Source organism: Oryctolagus cuniculus, chromosome 1, assembly GCF_051225735.1.
Source record: "Oryctolagus cuniculus isolate XC-2025 breed Fujian yellow rabbit chromosome 1, ASM5122573v1, whole genome shotgun sequence".
NCBI classification, from domain to species: Eukaryota; Metazoa; Chordata; class Mammalia; order Lagomorpha; family Leporidae; genus Oryctolagus; species Oryctolagus cuniculus.
This window is the reverse complement of record NC_142867.1, coordinates 11,902,419-11,926,770: the sequence shown is the minus strand read 5'-3', so window position 1 is coordinate 11,926,770 and position 24,352 is coordinate 11,902,419. Positions and strand designations below refer to the sequence as shown.

Sequence of the window (24,352 nt, the reverse complement as noted above, 5' to 3'; positions counted from 1 at the left end):
CTATGGCCTGGGAAAGCAGTGGAGGATGGCCAGAGCCCTTGGGCCCCTGCACCCATGTGAGAGACCTGGAGGAAGCTCCTGACTCCTGACTTCAGATCAGCACAGCTCCGGCCCTTGCGACCAACTGGGGAGTGACCCAGTGGATGGAAGACCTCTCTCTCTCTCTCTCTCTCTCTCTCTCTGCCTCTCCTTCTCTCTGTATAACTCTGACTTTCAAACAAATAAATAAATCTTTAAAATAAATAAATAAATAAATAATCACTCTCAATATCCCTCACAACTAACCATACCAAACCAGGTCCTGCACATTCTCCTCCATGTCCCCTGTGATGAGGTTCTTTCTGCTGACCATCCAACAAAGCTCTGGCTACCTTGTCCATCTTCAGTTGTTCATCAGTGAGTATTTATTGAGTGCCTATTATATGCCAGTATGAATACAAAAGGAAATGTATCGTGGACAGCTCCATCCAGCTGCTTGTTGCTGAGGGCAGCAGTCCTTGTACATTTTGACCTGTGTTATTCACACGAAGTGTGCCGTGGCTATGTTGCATGAGCTCTGGTGGCTGGTTTCTAATTGTCTGTAGGCCCTGATTCAGATAAAAACAGATGGAAGTTGATTGCCAACCCCATTTCTACCTCTACACCTCCACTCCTTACTTCATTTTCCACTTAGATTTCAGATGGCACCTTCTGTTTGAAGTCTTCCCTAATCCCTTCAAATCCTGCAAATCAGTTTCACCTCTGTTCTCCCAGGGCGGGTGCTGATCTCTCTGCTGTGGAGTGTTCGTCATTGAGTCTTGCGGGAGAGCTCCATACACCATGTCCGGGGAGCTGGATTCATTCCTGGGTCTGCCACAGCAACACTGGCACCATTAAACACTTGTCAAATGGAATCATATTTACTCAGCTTATTGTCCAAAAAACAAGGAGGTAAATATGGGTGGGGAGGTTTAGCTCTAAGCAACAGGTGGCCTGGCCAGCTCACAGGAAGAAAGTGAAGAGGACTTTGGAGCCCTCCATATTACCCAGCAAGACCTTGGGGGAAGCAAGTTCCCCACAGCAGAGTCGGGAACAGTAGTCCAAGAGACTGGCTGCGGGCAGAGCACGGTGAGTGTCTCAACCCAGGGGCTACTATGGATGACTGGGGGTGGTCACTGGCTCTTTCTGCCAAACGAGAGTTGGGGGAGGCTGAGTCGGGGTGGAGGGCACAGCAAGGTCAGCTTTCTTGTTTGGGTTTACAGTATTGCTCCAGAGTGTGTGAGCTAGCTGTTTGGTACTGGCTAGCTGTACTGCATCAGAGAGACAGAGAGAGAGAATTTTAAAATTAAAAACCATACCAGATTTCCTAAGAGATCTAGAAAGCTAAGGCACCCAACGGATATGCACTGCTGCAGCCATGAGCTTCCCTTGAGGGTGGTGTTCTCCCTTTAACCAAGACTGGGACCTTACAGAATTCATGTTCGTGCTCCTACCCTCAAGTTCCTTTTCCAGAAAATGAAAGCTTTGAACTCAATGTTTTCCAAGAGACTTTCCAGCTTTGAAATTTTTTTATCATGTAGCATGCAAAGCACCATGCAAAGATGGGAAAGGCACAGCCCAGGCCCTCTGGTAGCACCTACCCTCGCTGGGCCTAGATTTCCTTCTCCATAAAACTACATGGGTGTGAGAGTGATGGAGATGATTAGTATTGAGGAATCACTGACTGTCTGGCACCTCTAAAATGCCCAATAGCTGGTATCAAGTGGTATCTCTAAAACAGGCTTAATAAGTTCCTAGAGATTCTCAAAGGAGCCAGTGGTAGCTGAAGTCCTTCTTAAGTGGAAACACACTCCTAACATCTACAGTGCAGTAGGATAACTGTGGTTGACCATTAGTCACCTATTTTAAAATAGCCAGGAGGGAAGGTTTTGAATGTCCTCAATACAAAGAAATGCTAAGTGTTTGATCCGAGCACAGTACATTGTCTACATCTATTGAAATGCACACTGCAGCCCATGAATAATTATCTGTAATTATTATCTGTAAATTAAATGTTTTTAATTTTTTGCTTATTACTTTTTAATTTTTTATTGAAATACAGTATGCATACCAAGAAATGCACATCAGTGTATGGGTAAAAGGGTGTTTGGTCCTCTGGTCACACCCAGAACCAACATACAAATTAAGAACAACACATTACAAGTACTCCAAGAGTCTTCACTGTTCCCCCCTCCACTTCTTTTCTTTTTAATATGGTCTTTTAATATGATTCAGGGAAGGAATAGTTATAACTATATACCAAATAATATGACATATGTCTAGTTTTTATACTCTATATATTAACAACCACAAAGAGACAACATGTAGTATTGGTCTTTTGAGGTCTGATTTCAGTTAACATAATGATCTCCAGTTGCATTCATTTTGTTGCAAACATCAGAATTTTATGGCTGAGTAATATTCCATTATATACATTTATGTAAATATATATATATATACACACCACATTTTCTTTATTCAATCATCAGTTAATGGCATATAAGTTGATTCCATTCTTAGCTACTGGGCATTCAGACTCTTTAAACATGGAGTACAGGTAACTCATATGCTAATTTCATTTTCTTTTAGTAAATTCCCAGGAGTGGAATAGCTGAGTATATGGTAGATCTCTTTTTAGTTTTCTGAGGAATATCCATCCTGTTTTCCATAATGGTTGAACCAGTTTACATTTCCACCAACATTGTATTAGGGTACCTTTTTCTTTTCATCCTTGCCAGCATTTGTAAATTTTTGATTTTTGGATAATGACCACTTAAAATGTAAACTCAAATGCATATACATGTGACGAATGATTCTATGGAATTTATTTTTTAGAGCATGAATTCGATGACTGCAGCAGGCCCCATGGCAAATTCTGTGTTTGTGGCGGCACCCCACAACAAATACCCTGTGGTCCCAGGAGTCATGTCTCAGGTGCCCTTGGGTCCAGACAACCAGCCCCGAGTCCACCTAATTCCTGGGAACTCAGTTGGCTTGGTATCAAGTCCGAATGAGCTGTCTACTCGTAGACCCTTGAAAGAAGGCAAAGCCTTAGGGGTAAGTGGGGTTTTTCTTTGCAAGTCAGAGACCATATGTCTGGAGGTGGAGGTTGGCGAAGGTTTTTGGGGAGATACAGAAACTCCAAGTCTACCAAGTGAGGTTGGAGCTGGCCTGGCTTTGTCAAGCACATGTCAATGATGATCAGCTGTGTAGCGCCACCAGCAGCCTCAGCAGAGAGCCTTATATTTTCTGATTTAGGCATTTTAGGAAAGAGGAAGAATGGCATCCCAGAAGTGGTGCCCTTGAATGTTCATTCTGTTGCCAGCATCCCTTTTTTGTTTTCTGGAAGAAAGTGGGTCTAACAAGCACAAAGTAGGTACCCAAGGTGGAGTTGAAACCCACTGGGATTGAATCTAATCTTTGCTGGTTAGGAAAAAAAAGGAAAAGAAAAAGCAGGTTAGACAAGCAACAAAATGAGTCCACACAATCAACAAAATAAGAGTCCACACAATCGGCGAAATAAGAATCCACCACAAAAGTTGGAAGGCTATTCTGAGTAGGGCAAGCAGGTTCATTTCACTAAGAATCCAAAGGATGACAAGAGTATGTATGCTCCAGACAGCCCAGGTTGTCAAATATTGCTCTTGGGAGAATAGATTGATACAACCTGAATGGAGGGTGAAATTACAAAATACCCCATAATTCCATTTCTGAGACTATCCTCCCTACACTCGGGAGAAATGTGGTATGTGTGAGTTTATTCATGACAGGATAATTTGTGGTCAAAGAATGGAAACAGAAAATATCCTTCATTGTATTGCTGCTTAAGCCAAGGTATTGTACATACTAAGAATGGCATGTATCAGACCTACAAAAGTATCAAAGAAGCTCTTTATATAGTTATATGAACACACCCCAAAATACCTGGTCAGTGGAAGAAAGTAAGGGATAGGCAGTGTGTATAATTTATGAGCATTTGTGTGAATTGAAGGAAATATTTGCTACCATGATTGCTGAAGACATACATATATGAGAGGACTTCAAAAAGACTGTGAAAATGAAACTAAAAAAAGAGTGTATTTTTGTGCAAAATTTTTGAAATCCATGCCTATGTGCAGTCTTCAAAAAGTTCGTGAAAGTGCTGGTATGTGATACAGTGGGTTAAGCCACCACTTGGGACAGTGGCATCCCATTTTGGAGTGCTGGTGCTAGTCCCTGCTGCTCTGCTTCTGACCCAGCTTCCTGCTAATGCATCTGGGAAGGCAGCAGAGGATGGTCCAAGTACTTACGCCCCTGCCATTCATACAGGAGACCAAGATGGACTTCCTTGCTCCCAGCTTCAGCCTTTCCCAGACCTGATTGTTGTGAACATCTGGGGAGTGAACCAGCAGATGCAAGACAGATAGATAGATAGATATCTCTCTTTCTCTCTTCCTCCCTCCTTCTCTCTCAATCACTCTGCTTTTTAAGTAAACAAATGGATAAAATTTTTAAAGTTTATATTATAAAAAGTATGCATGGATTTCAAAATTTTTGCCCCAAAATATATATGTACAGGGTATTTCAAAATATTTTCATGGAAAATAGAATCAAATGCAATGTTTGTCTCATATGTGTGTGTGTATGTGTGTGTGTGTGTGTGTGTGTATATATATATATATATGTATAATTTCTAAGCCATTTATGCAGAATTTATCTGTATTAGTTTCCTGGCTCTGCCTTAACAAAGGACCATAAAGTAGGTGGCTTAGAACAACAGGAATGTGCTGTCTCATGGTTCCAGAAGCTGGAAATCTGAGATGAAGGTGTTAGCGGGACATACTCCCTCTGAAGGCAATAGGAGAGGATCTTTGGGAAACACCCAGACCAGTTTCCACACCACAGCACTGTTCATTGCAATATTATGTAGAATGAAAAAAATAGAAACAATCCCATTCATCCAAAGTCCCAATATTCCAAACATCTGGGAGGCCCTAAAAAAGTGTTTGAAGAATACTTAGTACCATTCATGGTGAAATATTAACTTCATAAAATACCCAGCCAGTTTATATTATCAAGGTCTATATTAGAAAAAGTAGTAAACAAGTATACACCAAAACATAAGTGATTGTTTTCTCCAGCTGGGGGGAAATTGTAGGTAGTTTTTATTTTATTTTTATATTTCCCATGTAACTTTTTAGACCAGGAAAATAAAGTTAATTATTAATATGAAACCATGGCTCCAAAGGGAAGCGGGACGCAGTCTCAGGAACAAAGGATTCAATATGTGGCTCTCCCAACAGGCTGTCCAGATCCTGATCGGCCTGGTGCACCTAGGCCTCGGCGCGGTCATGGCCACCCTCCGCTCTGAGTACTACGTCCCCATCTCCTTCTATGGAGGCTTTCCCTTCTGGGGAGGCAGCTGGGTAAGGAAGGTGGGGCCCCTGCATGGGAGTTGACCCAGGGCCACCTTGTCAAGTTATGCAATTTGTGCCCTGCAGAAGGTGCCCAGCCCCCACAGTACTGGGAGGCCTGTTAACCCCATGTGTTGGCATGCGAGGCTGCTTTGCCAAAGGACCACACATGCAGAAGTGTGTGATCTCACAGGTCTGGAAGCCACAAGTCCAAGGTCAAGGGATCTGTGTGTTGACTTCCAGATGATCATCTTCTTCCTGTGTCTTTATGTGGTCTTTGCACTGTGCCTGTCTTTGTCCTTGTCTCTTCTTTATAAAGACACCAGTTGTATTAGACTCGAGTCCAACCTAGTGACCTCATTTAACCTAACCACCCCTTTGAAGACTCTATTCCTAAACTCAGATACATTCAAGTACTGAGGGATAGGACTTCAGCATACAAAAAAAAAAAAAAAAAAGAATCATGGAGGACAGAGGGACACAGTTCAGTCCCCAGTATCACGTGACAGCCACCCAGCAGGAACAGCTTTTCTACTTCACCCACCTTGAGGATCATAGAACCTCTGGTTCATCAACCTAGAGTTGGCACCTTTCCTTTATTCACTAAAAAAGCACTCATGTATAAAGATGTCCTGGGAATGGCTGGCTAGTATTATCCAACAGAGGCCCACCAGCCTGAGCTCCAGAAGAAAGATCCTGTCCAGGGGCCAGCAGTGGCTTCCCAGCCACAGAACAGCCAGGGCAGAGGACACCCAGCCTACAGTGCACAGCTGGGCTGTGGAGGCCCTGTCTGGCCAAGTGTCAGGCATGTTACGTATGCTGTACCTTTCTAAAAGGTTCCTGCCTTTCATCCCATTCTCAAGGTGGTTCACGACTCCACAGAAGGTTGAGAACCTCCGTGCTTACTTCTCCACTCCAGTTCATGGCCTCTGTGACTCCTTTTTGCTCTCCCTAATGTCCCCTTCCGCATACACACACACTCTTCCTCCCTTACCCTCTTCTCTACTTCCTGCTCTCCTTTTTCTCTCTTCTGTTACAATCTTTCTGCTGACTCACATACCCACCTGTGACTCACAGGCAACTTTTCTCACAAACCACAAAACTCCAGCATATCTTGGATGCCAACCCAAGTCACCCTACCCCTTACAATTGAAACAAAACAGCCTAGAGCCATCTCCCACCACCCCCACGCTGGGTCTGCAGAACCACAGAGCTCAGTGTCTGGAGTGTATACTCCTGTGGTCCCCACACACACAGCTCACCTGCCAAGGCCATGGTCTTTGCTCTGCACAGACCCAGACTTGGAGCTCAGCTGCTTTTGCTCCACTAACCACCCACAAGGCACCCATGTCTGCATATCTAACCTTGGTGGAGTTTGGGGCTAAGAGAGGACTAACATCAGGGCTGCACAAACACATGCTATTGAGCATTAGACTCTACTGAGTGTGGGCAAGCATTCAGTGCAGGCCTCTCAAACCCCTCTGTGGCTTTCCCCGCCTCTGCCGAGTTGCTCAGTACTCCCAGCCTGCATGACCTTCCTCACTTTTGATTGCAGGGCAGTTTGGGGGTTTGCTGTCCTTTTCCCTCAGAACTGTCTATGCCACACAGACTTTTAATATCCTCTTCCAAAACAAGAGTATCTCAAAAGGACTGGCAGGGACATCAAAAGTCCAGGCCTGGAGCAGATGTTTGGCTCAACAGTTCAGATAGACACTTGGGTCACCCACATGCTGTGTCAGGGTGCCTGGGCTTGAGTACCAGTCCCCCTCCAGCTTCCTGCAAATGCACAAACAAGAAAGCGGAGGATGAGGGTGCCAGTGGTTGAGTCCCTGCCACTCACGTAGGAGACCCAGATTGAGTTCCAGGTTCCCCTCTTCAGCCTGGACCAGCCCCAACTATGGTAGTCATTTGTGTAGTAAACCAGCAGCTGGGAAATCTGTGTGTCTTTCTACCTCTCAAATAAATAAATAATTATAAATTCCATTCTTTATTTCTGTTCCTTCCCTTCAAGTTTCCATAATGAGAAGCTTGTGAAACTGAGATTTCTTTTTGTACTTATAGGAATATGTTGCTTTCCCTTGGAAGGCAAGATCAGAAGAAATACGTTTTCATTGTAAATGACTATTTCCACTCCATGACACAGGAATCGCCCTCAGTGGTGGGCAGCAAAGGGGGAGCATTAAGAGCATGGGCTCTGGAGTCAGTCTAACTTGGGTTTGATTCCTGGCTTTGCTACTTATGTGGGTGAGTTATTTAAAATCTGTGAGGTTCAGTCTTCCCAACTGTAAACTAGGGCTAACAGTAGTCCTTGATGGGCTATCATGCCAAGTTTGAAAAACAGTTCATGTAGTTGGAGGGTGGGAGGGTGGAGAGCAAAAGGGCATGATTGCCCATGGGGATGGGGTTTCTTTGGGAGCAGGTGACAAAAATATTCTCAGCTACGTTGTGGTAATGGTGACACAACTCTATATACTAAACAGATTGTACTCTTCAAGTGGTGAGCTGTGTGATGTGTGAATTATATCTCAGTGAAGCCATTTTTTAAAAGCTCTTCATGTAGTGCTCATGAAAAGCAAACAGTAGCTTTTTGTTCAATGTAGCTCATACCCTTTCAGACCACTCTGGCTACCACAATGGGAAAACAGTGACGGGTGACCCCAGTGACCACAATATGTAGAGAATGCCAGTGTTGAGATGACATGTGCAGAATCTGCTCCATCAGCTTTGTATTTGCTCAGCATCAGAGGCACAATATGTACCTGAGTAACTAAAAGGTGCTCCTCCGGATAAGTAAACAGGCGAGGACTATTATGGTGCTTATTGTGAAAGGCAGCGGAAAAGCTGATAACCCCTCCTTGTCCCCTCCAGAGTGCCTAAGTCTGCTGAGTCATACCATAAAGGTTAAAAAGCAGCAGGGAATGCATATGGGGAAACAAAAGAAAGGGAAATAAACTAACACTCATGAAGTGTCTCCCATGTGCAAGTTATTCTAAGTGTCAGATGCAGGACCCCAATTATCCCATGACAGTGACACTTAGGAAGAGAGAGAAGTGTTTCCGATTTTCAGATGAGAAAGGGTATACTTATTGTGTACCCTGTGGTGAGCTGATGGTCCCAGCAAAGAGACAGGGAGAATCTGTGTGTGGCCAGAATTACGGAAGCCTGAGGAACAGTGTCCTAAGCCATGATCACCTTTTGAACCCCCTCACTTCGTTGCCAGTTTATCATTTCAGGATCACTGTCAGTGGCGGCAGAAAATCAGCCCAAGTCTTCTTGCCTGGTAAGTCCAGCTCTCCCAGCAGGAGCCCCAAAGGGTAATGTCACAAAGGATGAAATAAGGCTAACAGACAATTCCTCCCTCGTCCTTGGACCTACTATTCTAACCAGACACAGGGATCTTGCACACATATTCGCTCAGACACACAAGCCATCTGAGTCTGGACTTGAAGGTGGCAATGACCCCAGAGGATTCAGAGGAGGGGAGAGGTAATAAAGAAAGCATCAGAAAGAAAAGATGAGGCCTCCCTGGGAGGCCCTTGCAGAGGGAGGTACACAGCTCCCAGGGGCTCAGGGCCCTCTCCAGAAAAACAAGGGGCCAAGAGAGCCTGAAGCCATTCCTAGAGGGACCCCAAAGTTTCCAGCACCTGCTTCCCTGAAGAATCCAGGCAAGCAAGCTCAGAAAATCAACTTGAACAAACCTTTGTACTCTTGGAGTGTCTGAGTCTATCGCATCTCAAGACACTAGGGCCAAGACTCTTATGGGATAAATGGGTTTAGTGTTTCCCAAAGATCATTTCTGAGAACTCTTGTCCCACATTGTGCTCTGTAAAGACAGCTAGGCTAACAAATCTCTATTTACTGCCCCCTCTCTGGAAGATCCACAATGTTCATTAAAAGCTTTTATTTATTTATTTATTTATTTATTTATTTATTTTTTGACAGGCAGAGTTAGACACTGAGAGAGAGAGAGACAGAGAGAAAGGTCTTCCTTTGCCATTGGTTCACCCCCCACAAATGGCTGCTACAGCCGGCGTGCTGCGCCGATCCGAAGCCAGGAGCCAGGTGCCTACTCCTGGTCTCCCATGAGGGTGCAGGGCCCAAGGACCTGGGCCATCCTCCACTGCCCTCCTGGGCCACACCAGAGAGCTGGACTGGAAGAGGAGCAACCAGGACAGAATCCAGTGCCCCGAATGGGACTAGAACCCAGGGTGCCGGCGCCACAGGCGGAGGATTAGTCTAGTGAGCCGCCATTAAAAGCTTTTAAAAGTCCTGCAGATCTGCATACCTGTGTTGAACCTAGCATTTTTCAAAGCTGATTTACCCCCCAAATCTCCATGCACAGACCACCTCTTTCCTTGCTGAAAGCATAGAGTTCTAGACACTTACACTTATAAATGCTCTTTGATGGAAACAGAGTTGAATGGTGGTAATGGTTACACAACATTATGGAACTATTTATTACTACTGAACTCTCAATTTAAGATGGTAAATTTTTACACAATTAAAATTGGGGAGAATAGAAGGAACACGTGCTGAATCTCTACTATCTCAGCTAGAACGGCCTTCTTCTCCCACCCAGACCATCCGTGTCTTCTTTTTCAGCTGAATGGCAGTGTGGGCGTGAACATCTTCAGTGCAATCTGTTCTGCGGTTGGAATCGTACTGTTCATCACGGATATAAGTATCATCAGCACATATAAACTCCCCAACTATTATGTTCCCTTTGAGACCTGGGGTGTGGTGAGTATCCCTCTTAACAAAAGATCCTTCAGGTCCTGACAGCTGTGTTTAGAAAAATCATCAGAAAGGGTGTAACAAGCAAGCATCCTCACCAAGCACTGTGGGGAAGGTTGGTGTTGTCAGAATCATAGCCAACCTCAAATCGTCAATATGTAGCCTTAAGCACATGACTTTTAGTACTCTTGGTTTCTGCCTTTGTAAAGCAGGACCTACTCTTGGTGTCCAGAGGATTAAATGTAATAGTGCATGTAATGTCTATGGGCCCATCAACCAGCTTCCCTATTCCCATCCTTTGACTTCTTCCCATTCCTATAGACCAGGGGTCAGCAAATGTTTTTTTCTAAAGGACCAGATAGTAAATGTTGTAAGCTTTGCTGGCTAAACTGTCTGTATTGTAGCTACAGCTGCCCCCATTGCAGTCACAGAAAACAGTAAGCAAATAAGCAGAGCTATGTTCTGATTAAGCATGACTTACAACGTAGGCAGCAGGCAGAATTTAACCCATGGATCATAATTCATCAACCTGTGCTCTAGACAAATGCTGTTCAACAGAAGTATAATGCAAACCACATATATGATTTTAATTTTCTAGTTTCCATGTTAGAGAAACAAAACAGTGACATTAAGTTTTGTTTTTTTTTTTTTTACAGGCAAAGTGGACAGTGAGAGAGAGACAGAGAGAAAGGTCTTCCTTTTTGCCGTTGGTTCACCCTCCAATGGCCACTGCAGCTGGTGCACTGCGGCCGGCGCACCGCGCCTATCCGAATGCAGGAGCCAGGTGCTTCTCCTGGTCTCCCATGGGGTGCAAGGCCCAAGCACTTGGGCCATCCTCCACTGCACTCCCTGGCCACAGCAGAGAGCTGGCCTGGAAGAGGGGCAACCAGGACAGAATCCAGCGCCCCGACCAGAACTAGAACCCGGTGTGCCGGCGCCGCAAGGCGGAGGATTAGCCTAGTGAGCCGTGGCACTGGCCATGACATTAAGTTGAATATTTTACTTAATCTAACATTTAAAATGTTGTTATTTCGACCTGTAATCAGTTTTTAAAAATTATTAATTCAATATTTTGCTTTGGTGGCATCAACATGTTTGAAATCCAATGTATATTCTGTCCTTAAAGTACATCTCAGTCTGGGACTGGTCACATTTCAAGTGCTTAACAGCTCCAGGGGGATTGTGGCTACTGAATTGGACAGGTGACTCTCCGTGAACTAACTCAGTCCCTTCACCTGCACAACTCCTCCCTGACGCACTCACACTCTGCTCCTCTTCCCCGCCTCCTCTGGTCTCTACCTGATTAATTTTCTCTCCTTTGTTGGAGTCATATTCCATCAGCCAGGAAACCTGCTTCTCCTGCATCCACCTTGAAAACCAAGCCAACAAGTCTTCCATGTGCTTCTCCTGTCAGCTACCATCCAATTTCTTTAGTCCTCCTCACCGGGAATTCTTAAAAGCATTTTTTACACTCTCTATCTCCAATTTTCTCCTCTCGTGTTCTCTCTTGGACCCACTCCAATCACAATTTCCTCCTCATATCTCCAAAAACCTGCTCAGCTCCCACACCCAAATCATTCCTCCTCTCTGCTGCCTCCCCTTGCTTCCAGGTCCCTCCCTGGGTGGTTGCTGTCTTCACCTCCTTTGCTGATTCTTCTCTTTTTCATCAATCTCTTAGGCTCAATCATAGATCCTCTTCTTTTTTCTCTCTGCTAATTGGCTTGTCAATCCCACCCAGTTAATTGGCTTGAAACATCTTCCTTCTAACGATGACTCTTGAGTGCACAGCTCCAGCTCCCACACTCCAGTCTGGCACATCCAATAGCCCACTAGTCAGCTTGAAATTCACAAATCAGATTCTCCAGATTTCACTTCCCAATCGTCTCCACCTGGATTTCCTTGTCTCAATGGATAGCAACCCTCTGGTTACGTTTGCTGGCAGCAAAACCCTGGAGTAATCATTGGCTCCATCTGTCTGTGACAGCATACAGCCAACTCTTTAGAGAACATTGTTCATTATATTTTCAAAACCCATCCAGAAATCAATCATCTTCCCCCAGTTCCTACATTTCCACATGGTCCCAAGCCACCACATCTCTCTTATACTCCTGACACAGCCTGCTGCCTACTCTCTCTTCTTCCAGCCTGGCCTCCTCCGAGCTGTTGTTAGCACAGCCACCGGAGCAACCCCTAAGGTCACATCAATTCTATGCTCAAATTCGACTTATTCATAAAACGCTCCTAAAGCAACTTATCCAGAGTTTTCCTTAAACAATGCCTTCCTTTCCCTTAGAGGTGAATTGGTAGTAAATTCAAGTAACAATTCTCTTCCACTCACACTTGAACATCACAAAACCCAGGGAGATACTTTCTCCATGAAGCTGGGAGGGAACAGGGGACTACCCACAAGCCACAGAAATGGTCTAGCGCAGAGCCACCATTCCAGCTCAGATGTCTGGACTCTCAGTCCAGTGCTCATGTCCTCCCCATGCCTTCTGCTTCCAGAACCCTGAGATGGCTATTTCTGGTATGCTGCTCATCTTCTGCACCCTGGAGTTCTGCATTGCATGCACATCTTCCCACTTTGGCTGCCAGTTGACCTGCTATCAACACAACAACGTGAGTCCTGGGGAGAATAGTGGGTGGAAAGATGCCCCAAAGAAGATGGAGAACAGAAGAGTCTTCATGTTACTTGTACTTTCCCAAGAGCAGGAGTCCTCCATCTAAAGTCTTCCATGCTTTCCATGTCATTCTTCTTCCAATCTCAGGATCGCACTGCCCTACTCCAGTTAGTGTTGTTGTAACAAAATATCAGGGACTGGATAACTTCTAAGTATACAAATTTATTTGGCCACTGACTCTATTGTCTTAAAGGTGCAAACAGAAAAGTGCTAGAGCCTTCATGAGGGTCCTCTCTGGCTACATCAAAATATAGCAGAAAAGCAGAAATGCAAACAGCCACAAACATGTGGAGTGGCATCCCTTTATGACATCCCACTCTTGGAAAAACTAATTCACTCCTTTGAAACCCAGCCCCAGTAGATGGAGCCCTCATGATCTAGCTACCTTCCACCAGACCCCATCTCTTAAAAGTCCCACTACCTCAACACCACCACAGTAGGTACAAGGCTTCTGACACATGGACTTGTGAGGGACACACCATATCACCTTATCCAAACCATCACATGTGCCCCCATGTGCTTGTGTTTTTCAGGTGGGTCTGGTCATCCCAAATGTGTATGCAACCAATCAGTGGTAATCCCAGAACCATCGTGTTCAATGCCAGGTTATTCCAATGTGATCCAAGGTTCCAGATAAGCAAATCCAAGATTCCAAAGGCAAAAGAGATCATCTCCTTTCTGTGCTCTATAACCCTTGTTCTTTCCTGGAAAACTGAGGGAAACATCTCTCCAACTGCTTGCACCCAGCTCTTCAAGCTTCCATTTAGCCTGGTTAAACCCTGCTATTCCTCGATGAAGTAAAAGATAGGAGTTTAAGATGGATTTTAACAAAGCTTCCTGGGGCATATGCATCTTTCTGCACGAGGACATCCATGGATCTTTGTGCACACACATCTGAGTGCATCTCATGTAGGAGACTGTGGATTGGAGGAATAAATTTCTAGACACCTAATCTTTGCAGTTCCAATGATTCATTATTTAATAAATGTGTATTGAGCACTTGATATGTTCAAGGATCTATTTATGACAAAAGGGGAGTGAACTTTGGTGAACGTGACATAGTCCCTGACTTCAAAGGAATTATGGACCAAAAGAGAGGACATCCCATGTGAGCAATTTTCTCAAACAGCAGCATTTGAGGGGATGGTATTCAGAGGGAAAAAAAGAGATGATATGATTTATCCCAGCAGTGATGCAGTCAGAGATGAAGAAAGCAGAGAATAAGCCTGGTTGAAGAAACAACATTTGAGTGGGGCATCAAAGGTGAGGAAGGGGTGAGCATCCTGAAGCAGCAGCTTGAGCCACTGCTTTTGATGCTGGCACCCCATGTCAGAGAGCTGGTTCCAGTCCTGGCTGCTCTGCTTCCATTCCAACTTCCTGCTAATGTACCTAGGAGGGCAGTAGAGGAGAGCCCAAGTGTTTGGGTCCCTGCCACCCATGTGAAAGATCAGGGTGGAGTCTGAGGCTCCTGGTATTGGTCTGGTCCAGACCTGGTTGTTGTGGCCATTTGAGAAGTGAACCAGAAGATGGAAGAGCTCTCTCACGCTGCCCTCTCTCTCTCCCCTCTTCCCTCCCTCCCTCTGTCCTCTTTCTCCCTCTCTCCCTTTCTCTCTCGCTACATCTCTCTGTCATTCTGTCTTTCAATTAAATAAATGAACAAATCCTTTTAAAAGAGGTGAGGGAAGTTCTTTCCCAGCAGTAAGGAACCTATCTGAAAGATGTCTGGAGAGAGCAAGTCATCCTCTAACAGGATCAGGTCTTTTATAAGCTGTCTTCACTAATGCAATAAACTCATAGTGTTCAACTTCTTCAATAAGAAATCTTCCAGAGCACCCAGCACGTGGCGTAGCAGGTAAAGCCACCGTCTGCAGTGCTGGCATCCCATATGGGCACCAGTTTATGTCCCAGCTGCTCCTCTTCTGATCTAGCACTCTGCTATGGCCTGGAAAAGCAGTAGAAGATGGCCCATGTCCTTAGACTCATGTGCCCACGTGTGAGACCCAGAATAAGCTCCTGAATCCTGGCTTCAGGCTTCATATCAGCCCAGCTTCGGCCAATGGGATCATTTGGGGAGTGAACCAGTGGATGAAAGACCTCTCTCTCTCTCTCTCTCTCTCTGCTTGTGCCTCTGTGTAACTCTTACTTTCATATATATAAATAAATCTTTAAAAAAAAAGAAATTTTGCAGAACCAGGAGGCCACCACATTGTTATTCATAAAAGGAAAAAGACTCATTTCAAAGAGAAACTATTGTCTATTCCTCTATATTTTTTAAGGATTTTATTTATTTATTTATTTGAGAAGCAGATTTATAGACAGAGAGAGGGAGAGAGAGTGAGAAAGGTCTTCCATCTGCTGGGTCACTCCCCAAATGGCTGCAATGGCTGGAGCTGGGCCGATCCGAAGCCAGGAGCCAGGAGCTTCTTCTGGGTCTCCCACATGAGTACAGGAGCCTGAGCACTGCTTTCCCAGGCTATAGCAGAGAGCTGGATCAGAAGTGGGGCAGCCGGGATTCGAACTGGCGCCCGTATGGGACGTGGGAACTGCAGGCAAAGTCTTAGCCTACTATGCCACCGTGCCAGCCCCCATACTCTATATTAACATGTAATTACTTACATGTTACTGTTCATTATGATCAATAAGCACGCAAATGGTTACATTCTGATGAGTTAGGGATATACTCAATAAAGGGCGGGTTCCATCAAAGTTACCTTTGCCACAGAAGCACCACAAGGGATTTTTTTAGGGTTTGGGGTTGTTTGGTTTGGGGTCCTTCTTGTTACCAAATACAAAACTTTACTCTTGTGAATAGTTCCAGCCTCTGATTTACCTAAGAAGTTGATGTGTAAGGATCCTTATCCTTTTGCTCCTGCATCCTCTTTGCCAGGGATCCTACTGATGTCCATCATTTGGTCAGAACAGCTGAAATTTCAAAGCCCCAGGTGAGTTTTTATTTGCTAGAACTGCCGAGGCCAGAGGAGTCACAGGTGATGAAACTGGGCTTTTAGAAATAAAACATGGGTGTGTAATATTGTAATATTCTGGTTCTAGGCCGGCCCCTCCCACATGGGTTGTGTAAGCTACGGTACTAGCACACCAAGCTCTCTGACAGGGGCCATCCTGTGCTCCCTTCTCTGAGCAGTGGGTGGGCAGAGCCAGTCTTCCTTTCTCTGTATCTCCTACCGGATTGTTGTTTCTCAACAACTCCACCAACTCGACACTCTCTCATCCTGCTTAACTCTGATCCTCAACCGCACCTGACGCTCTGTGTCCAGGGCCTCCTTATCGATGCGTCTGAGGTACGGATAGCTCTGACACTGTGGAAGCAGTGTGCATCATCTCAGAAAGGCACTTACTAACACGCCTGCTATTTCTCCAGGTAGGGAAAACCTGACACCTGATTCCGATACCTGCCCTGCTTAAATCAATGATGGATTTGTGGAGATAGTTCCATTCCTACCTCTACCCAACCTGTTAGTCCTATGTCACAGGCCCTGCACCTCAGGAAACCCACACACACAAAATAGCCTGGGTGACGGATAACTGTATCCCGTGAGCAAGGAAATTTCATACTTCAAAGCAGCCAGAGTGGTTGTAGCCCTCATATCCCTAACAGCAGTTAGGGTCCATTCTTCTGGGAGACAGGGGCTGGGGGAAGGAATTTGAGGAGATAGATAAATAAATAGGAAGTTAGGCCAGCTCTGTTGGGATGAGAAAAGGGGGAGTTCCTTTAAGAGTATACAAAATGGTTACTTCTCTCCCAAAGCTACCTTTAATAAGACAAAAGTGCCAATCCCGTCTTTCTGAGTTTCTAGTTGTTTTTTTTTTTTTACATTTTTTTTTTGACAGGCAGAGTGGACAGTGAGAGAGAGAGAGAGAGAGAAAGGTCTTCCTTTGCCGTTGGTTCACCCTCCAATGGCCACCACAGCCAGTGCACTGCGGCCGGCACACCACGCTGATCCGAAGGCAGGAGCCAGGTGCTTCTCCTGGTCTCCCATGGGATGCAGGGCCCAAACACTTGGACCATCCTCCACTGCACTCCCTGACCACAGCAGAGAGCTGGCCTGGAAGAGGGGCAACCGGGACAGAATCCGGTGCCCCGACCGGGACTAGAACCCGGTGTGCCGGCGCCACTAGGCAGAGGATTAGCCTAATGAGCTGCGGCGCCGGCCCTGAGTTTCTAGTTTTTTAAAAAGATTTACTTCTTTATTTGAAAGTCAGAGTTACACCAAGAGAGAAAAAGAGGCAGAGAGAGAGAGAGAGAGAGGTCTTCCATCTGCTGGCTCACTCCCCAATTGGCCACATGGGCTGGAGCTGTGCCCATCCGAAGCCTGGAGCCTGGAGCTTCTTCCAGATCTCCCACGTAGGTGCAGAAGCACAAGGACTTGGGCCATCTTCTACTACTTTCCCAGGCCATAGCAGAGAGCTGGATTGGAAGTAGAGCAGCCAAGACATGAACCGGCGTCCCTAAGGGATGCCTGCACTGCAAGCAGCGGCTTTACCTGCTACACCACAGTGCCAGCCCCCTGAGTTCTAGTTTTATCATGAGACTAGAAAGACATGGTCTATCCCACCCGTTTGATGGCTTTTTGTTTGTTTTATCATGAGTAGGCTAGACAGGATCACAATTCCTGCCCTCTGATGGATTTTATCTCCCTCTTTGATTGATTGTTCCCCCGAAATTGTGAGTAAAAGACTTCTCTTCAACCAGTTTCTTGGGTCTTTCTTTCTTGGAGCCCTCCTCCTGGCTGCTGCAGCAGGAGGTTTCAGACTTAAATAAACTTTGCTTTGTCCACAGGAAGGAAGGAAGGAAGGGAGGGAGGGAGGGAGGGAGGGAGGAAGGGAAATAAAAATCTTTTGTGCTTTCTCTACACCATCCCGGAAGTCACCCATCTGCAAGTCTCCATCTACTCCACTCCCCTCTGTAACAATGGAAGCAAAGAATTGGAAGAGGAAATCGAGCAAGATGGCGGAATAGGAAGGGAGCACACTGATAGTCCTGGGAGAGATAGTTTAATAAAAGTGGAGGTTCAGGGAAGAGTAGGGGAGGAAACAGCAGAAGAAACTCTTCCGGAATGCATGATTCACAGCGGACCTGCATGGAGAGCATGGGAGCCCACAGTTCAGGACACCAGCGGCAGACTCAACACACCAGCGCTGGAACGCGAGGTGAGCCGAACCTCAATAGCCCGAGACACCGGCAGGCAAGCAGAAAGAGGAGACTAGAGGGAACGACCCCCGGGGGGGAAAAGTTCACCAGGCTAACTGGAAGAGAGAGAGAGAGAGAGAGAGAGAGAGAGAGAGAGAGAGAGAGAAAGGTGACTGATAAGGACACGGGTTTCTCTCTCTCCGCTCACCTCTCAAAGACGAGCAAGACAAAGAGCAGGCGCCGTCTTGGACATACGTCATAAGCAGAGCGACCTCAGGTCTGCACCGGCCCTGAGCCTAGCAGAAAAACCTGACTCTGGGTGGGGCGAATTAACAGGAGATTAGGACCTAGTAAATTTGTGGTGCTACTGAACTGAGACTGTGAAAAAAGAGACGGTGGGGGAGAGAACTCACGGAATTCACGTGAGCACTCTCCAGAGACGCTACAATTCCGTAACTTTGGCAACCCAGTGGGAGACTGAAGGAGAATTTGAGCCCACTCTGAGGGCTGAACAGATTCCCTGTGTGGTCCTTGGGAAAGAGCTTCCGATCTCTGGCTCCTGTGGGTATATCATTTGCCTGCTAACTACCTCCAACTTCGTTCAGCTGTGTGGAATTACTTCCCTTTTGAATCAAAAAAAAGAGAGAGAGAGAGATTTACCACGCCTAACCTGGGAGTGTCACCTTTGGCACACCAAACAGAGCTCTCAGGCCACACCCATCTCAAGCCCTAAGGCTCCATCAAAAACAGATAGTCCACTTAATCTAGAGTCATAGTTTAACAAGAAAAAGCACCACAGTGAAGAAACCAAATATCTCCAATATGCCAAATAACAAACGCAAAAACCAAGGTAATAAAAACAAGGAAGTCACCATGACGCCCTCAAATGAAAAAGACACCCCAATTCAAGATTATGAAGATGATGAGATAGAAGAAATACAAGAAGCAGATCTCAAAAAATTGATAAGAACATTAAGAAGTTCTCAAAAACAAATTCTTGAACTACAGAAATCCTTAATGGACAAGATAGAAAATCTCTCTCGTGAAAATGAAATATTAAGGAGGAATCAAAATGAAACGAAACAACTAGTACAACAGGAAACTGTGATAGTGACTAAAGTGAAGAATTCAATAGATCAAATGAAAAACACAATAGAGAGCCTTACAAACAGAATGGGTGAAGCAGAAGAGAGAATATCGGACTTAGAAGACAGAGAACAGGAAAGGATACAGTCAGACCAAAGAAAAGACGAGGAAATTAGAAATCTAAAACATATTGTCAGGAATCTTCAGGATACTATTAAAAAACCCAACATTAGGGTTCTAGGAGTTCCTGAAGGCATGGAGATGGAGAAAGGATTAGAGGGCCTTTTTAGTGAGATATTAGCAGAAAATTTCCCAGGTTTGGAGAAGGACAGAGAAATCCTAGTACAGGAAGCTCACAGAACCCCTAATAAACACGACCAAAAGAGATCCTCACCACGACACGTTGTAATTAAACTCTCCACAGTGAAACATAAAGAAAAGATCCTAAAATGTGCAAGAGAGAAACGTCAGATTACTCTCAGAGGATCTCCAATCAGACTCACAGCTGACTTCTCATCAGAAACTCTACAAGCTAGGAGGGAATGGCGAGATATAGCCCAGGTACTAAGAGAGAACAACTGCCAGCCCAGAATATTATATCCTGCAAAGCTATCATTTGTGAATGAAGGTGAAATAAAGACTTTTCATAGCAAACAGAAATGGAAAGAATTTGTCGCCACTCGTCCAGCCCTGCAACAGATGCTTAAAGATGTGTTACACACAGAAACACAGAAACACGGTCATCAATATGAAAGAAGATAAAGGAAGGAAACCTCACAGCAAAAGATCACAGGGAATTCAAAGCATATATTAGAACTTATCTTTGGCAAATTGCAGGGCAAAGTTACCACCTATCATTAGTCACATTGAACGTGAATGGCCTGAACTGTCCAGTTAAAAGACACCGATTGGCTGATTGGGTTAAGGAACAAAACCCATCTATTTGCTGCTTACAAGAAACACATCTTTCCAACAAAGATCCATACAGACTGAAAGTGAAAGGCTGGAAAAAGATATACCATGCCAACAGAAATGAAAAAAGAGCGGGCGTAGCCATCTTAATATCGGACAACATAAACTTTACCACAAAAACTGTTAAGAGAGACAAAGAGGGGCACTATATAATGATTAAGGGATCAATACAACAAGAAGATATAACAATTATCAATGTATATGCACCTAACTACAGGGCAAGAGTTTATCTAAAAGATTTGTTAATGGACTTAAAGGGAGACTTAGACCCCAATACAATAGTACTGGGGGACTTCAATACTCCACTCTCAGAAATAGACAGATCAATAGGACAGAAGATCAACAAGGATACAGTAGATTTAAACGACACTATAGCGCAAATGGATCTAACAGATATATACAGAACTTTCAATCCTACAGCTAAAGATTTTACATTCTTCTCAGCAGTACACAGAACCTTCTCTAGGATTGACCACATACTAGGCCATAAAGCAAGTCTCAGCAAATTCAAAAGAATTAGAATCATACCATGCAGCTTCTCAGACCATAAAGGAATGAAGTTGGAAATTAGCAACACAGGAATCCCTAGAGCATATGCAAATGCATGGAGATTGAACAACATGCTCCTGAATGAACAATGGGTCATAGAAGAAATTAAAAGAGAAATCAAAAATTTTCTGGAAGTAAGTGAGGATAACAGCACAACATACCAAAACTTATGGGACGCAGCAAAAGCAGTGTTAAGAGGAAAGTTTATATCAATAGGTGCCTACATCAAGAAATTGGAAAGGCACCAAATAGATGAGCTTTCACTGCATCTCAAGGATCTAGAAAACCTACAGCAAACCAGACCCAAATCTAGTAGGAGAAGAGAAATAATTAAAATCAGAGAAGAAATCAACAGGATTGAATCAAGAAAAACATTACAAAAAATCAGCCAAACGAGGAGCTGGTTTTTTGAAAAAATAAACAAAATTGACACCCCATTGGCCCAACTAACTAAAAAAAGAAGAGAAAAGACCCAAATCAATAAAATCAGAGATGAAAAAGGAAACGTAACAACAGACACCACAGAAATAAAAAGAATCATCAGAAATTACTACAAGGACTTGTATGCCAGCAAACAGGGAAACCTATCAGAAATGGATAGATTCCTGGACACATGCAACCTACCTAAATTGAACCAGGAAGACATCGAAAACCTAAACAGACCCATAACTGAGACAGAAATTGAAACAGTAATAAAGGCCCTCCCAACAAAGAAAAGCCCAGGACCAGACGGATTCACTGCTGAATTCTACCAGACATTTAAAGAAGAACTAACTCCAATTCTTCTCAAACTATTCAGAACAATCGAAGAAGAGGGAATCCTCCCAAATTGTTTCTATGAAGCCAGCATTACCTTCATTCCTAAGCCGGAAAAAGATGCAGCACTGAAAGAAAATTACAGACCAATATCCCTGATGAACATAGATGCAAAAATCCTCAATAAAATTCTCGCCAATAGAATGCAACAACACATCAGAAAGATCATCCACCCAGACCAAGTGGGATTTATCCCTGGTATGCAGGGATGGTTTAATGTGCGCAAAACAATCAATGTGATACACCACATTAACAGACTGCAGAAGGAAAACCATATGATTATCTCAATAGATGCCGAGAAAGCATTTGATAAAATACAACACCCGTTCATGATGAAAACTCTAAGCAAACTGGGTTTGGAAGGAACATTCCTCAATACAATCAAAGCAATCTATGAAAAACCCACAGCCAACATCCTATTGAATGGGGAAAAGTTGGAAGCATTTCCACTGAGATCTGGTACCAGACAGGGATGCCCACTCTCACCACTGCTATTCAATATAGTTCTGGAGGTTCTGGCCAGAGCTATTAGGCAAGAAAAAGAAATTAAAGGGATACAAATTGGGAAGGAAGAACTCAAACTATCCCTCTTTGCAGATGATATGATTCTTTATTTAGGGGACCCAAAGAACTCTACTAAGAGACTATTGGAACTCATAGAAGAGTTTGGCAAAGTAGCAGGGTATAAAATCAATGCACAAAAATCAACAGCCTTTGTATACACAGACAATGCCATGGCTGAGGAAGAACTTCTAAGATCAATCCCATTCATAATAGCTACAAAAACAATCAAATACCTTGGAATAAACTTAACCAAGGACATTAAAGATCTCTACGATGAAAATTACAAAACCTTAAAGAAAGAAATAGAAGAGGATACCAAGAAATGGAAAAATCTTCCATGCTCATGGATTGGAAGAATCAATATCATCAAAATGTCCGTTCTCCCAAAAGCAATTTATAGATTCAATGCAATACCAATCAAGATACCGAAGACCTTCTTCTCAGATCTGGAAAAAAATGGTGCTGAAATTCATATGGAGACACAAATAGCTAAAGCAATCTTGTACAACAAAAACAAAGCCGGAGGCCTCACCATACCAGACTTCAGGACATACTACAGGGCAGTTGTAATCAAAACAGCATGGTACTGGTACAGAAACAGATGGATAGACCAATGGAACAGAATTGAAACACCAGAAATCAATCCAAACATCTACAGCCAACTTATATTTGATCAAGGATCTAAAACTAATTCCTGGAGCAAGGACAGTCTATTCAATAAATGGTGCTGGGAAAATTGGATTTCCACGTGCAGAATCATGAAGCAAGACTCCTACCTTACACCTTACACAAAAACCCACTCAACGTGGATTAAAGACCTAAATCTACGACCTGACTCCATCAAGTTATTAGAGAACATTGGAGAAACCCTTCAAGATATTGGCACAGGCAAAGAATTTCTGGAAAAGAGCCGGGAGGCACAGGCAGTCAAAACCAAAATCAACTATTGGGATTGCATCAAATTGAGAAGTTTCTGTACTGCAAAAGAAACAGTCAGGAAAGTGAAGAGGCAACCAACAGAATGGGAAAAAATATTTGCAAACTGTGCAACAGATAAAGGGTTAATAACCAGAATCTACAAAGAGATCAAGAAACTCTACAAAAACAAAACCAACAACCCACTTAAGAGATGGGCCAAGGACCTCAATAGACATTTTTCAAAAGGGCCAACAGGCACATGAAAAAATGTTCAAGATCACTAGCAATCAGGGAAATGCAAATCAAAACCACAATGAGGTTTCACCTCACCCCGGTTAGAATGGCTCACATACAGAAATCTACCAACAACAGATGCTGGAGAGGATGTGGGGAAAAAGGGACACTAATCCACTGTTGGTGGGAATGCAAACTGGTCAAGCCACTATGGAAGTCAGTCTGGAGATTCCTCAGAAACCTGAAGATAACCCTACCATTCGACCCAGCCATCCCACTCCTTGGAATTTACCCAAAGGAATTTAAATTGGCAAACAAAAAAGCAGTCTGCACCCTAATGTTTATTGCAGCTCAATTCACAATAGCTAAGACCTGGAACCAACCTAAATGCCCATCAACGGTAGACTGGATAAAGAAATTATGGGATATGTACTCTTTAGAATACTATACCGCAGTAAGAAACAATGAAATCCAGTCATTTGCAACAAAATGGAGGAATCTGGAACACATCATGCTGAGTGAAATAAGCCAGTCCCAAAGGGACAAACACCATATGTTCTCCCTGATCGGTGACAACTGACTGAACACCAAAAAGGAAACCTGTTGAAGTGAAATGGACACTATGAGAAACGGTGACTTGATCAGCATAGCCCTGACTGTTAATGAACAACTTAATACATTATCCCTCTTAGTAAAAAAAAAAAAAAAAAGAATTGGAAGAGACCTTGGGGATCTGTGCCTTACCAACTACTGCATAAATGAAAACACAGAGGTACAGAGGGCAGAAACTTGCCCAAGGTCTTCAGCACAAAGGGGAGCTCCGCCTGGGCTGGAACCAGATCTCCAGATGGCCAGTCCAGGGCTCCTTGCAGATCTGGGGGCATGTGGTGGGAAAAGGATGGGCTTTGTAGGAACAAAACTCTGTTTCTACCTCCTTGGATTTCTCCACTCTTGACTGGTTTTGTCCCCGGTTCCCATCAACTGAAACTGCTGCTCTCATCAGGTCACCTATGCCCTCTATGTTGTAATCCCAAAGATCTGTTTCTAACCTTATCTGATTGTCTGCAGTATTTGACCTAAAAAAAAAATCACTCTTTAAAACACTGTCTCCTGGTGTTGCTCCAACTTTGTCAATGCCCTCCTCATTCTCCTGTGCATGTAACTTTTTCTCCTCTTGTCTCTCCAATGTAGCACTGCCCTTCACCTGCTGCTTGGCCAATGTACTTAAGCTGGTGTCA

At 44.2% G+C, this 24,352-nt stretch overlaps 1 protein-coding gene and 1 long non-coding RNA gene across 2 annotated transcripts in view; one reads left to right on the top strand and one right to left on the bottom strand.

The window, feature by feature from the left end:
* The window catches only part of LOC149128297 (uncharacterized), a 134,320-nt gene that overhangs the window by 67,031 nt on the left and 42,937 nt on the right, over positions 1 to 24,352 (bottom strand). The window lies entirely within an intron of this gene.
* MS4A8 (membrane spanning 4-domains A8) lies at positions 784 to 13,818 on the top strand. Its single transcript, XM_070061686.2, is given in 8 exon segments — positions 784 to 1,107; positions 2,854 to 3,075; positions 5,301 to 5,423; positions 8,632 to 8,691; positions 10,014 to 10,151; positions 12,651 to 12,764; positions 13,360 to 13,393; positions 13,396 to 13,818. Coding segments are annotated over 7 exon segments (756 nt in total). The 5' UTR covers positions 784 to 1,107; positions 2,854 to 2,856; the 3' UTR covers positions 13,464 to 13,818.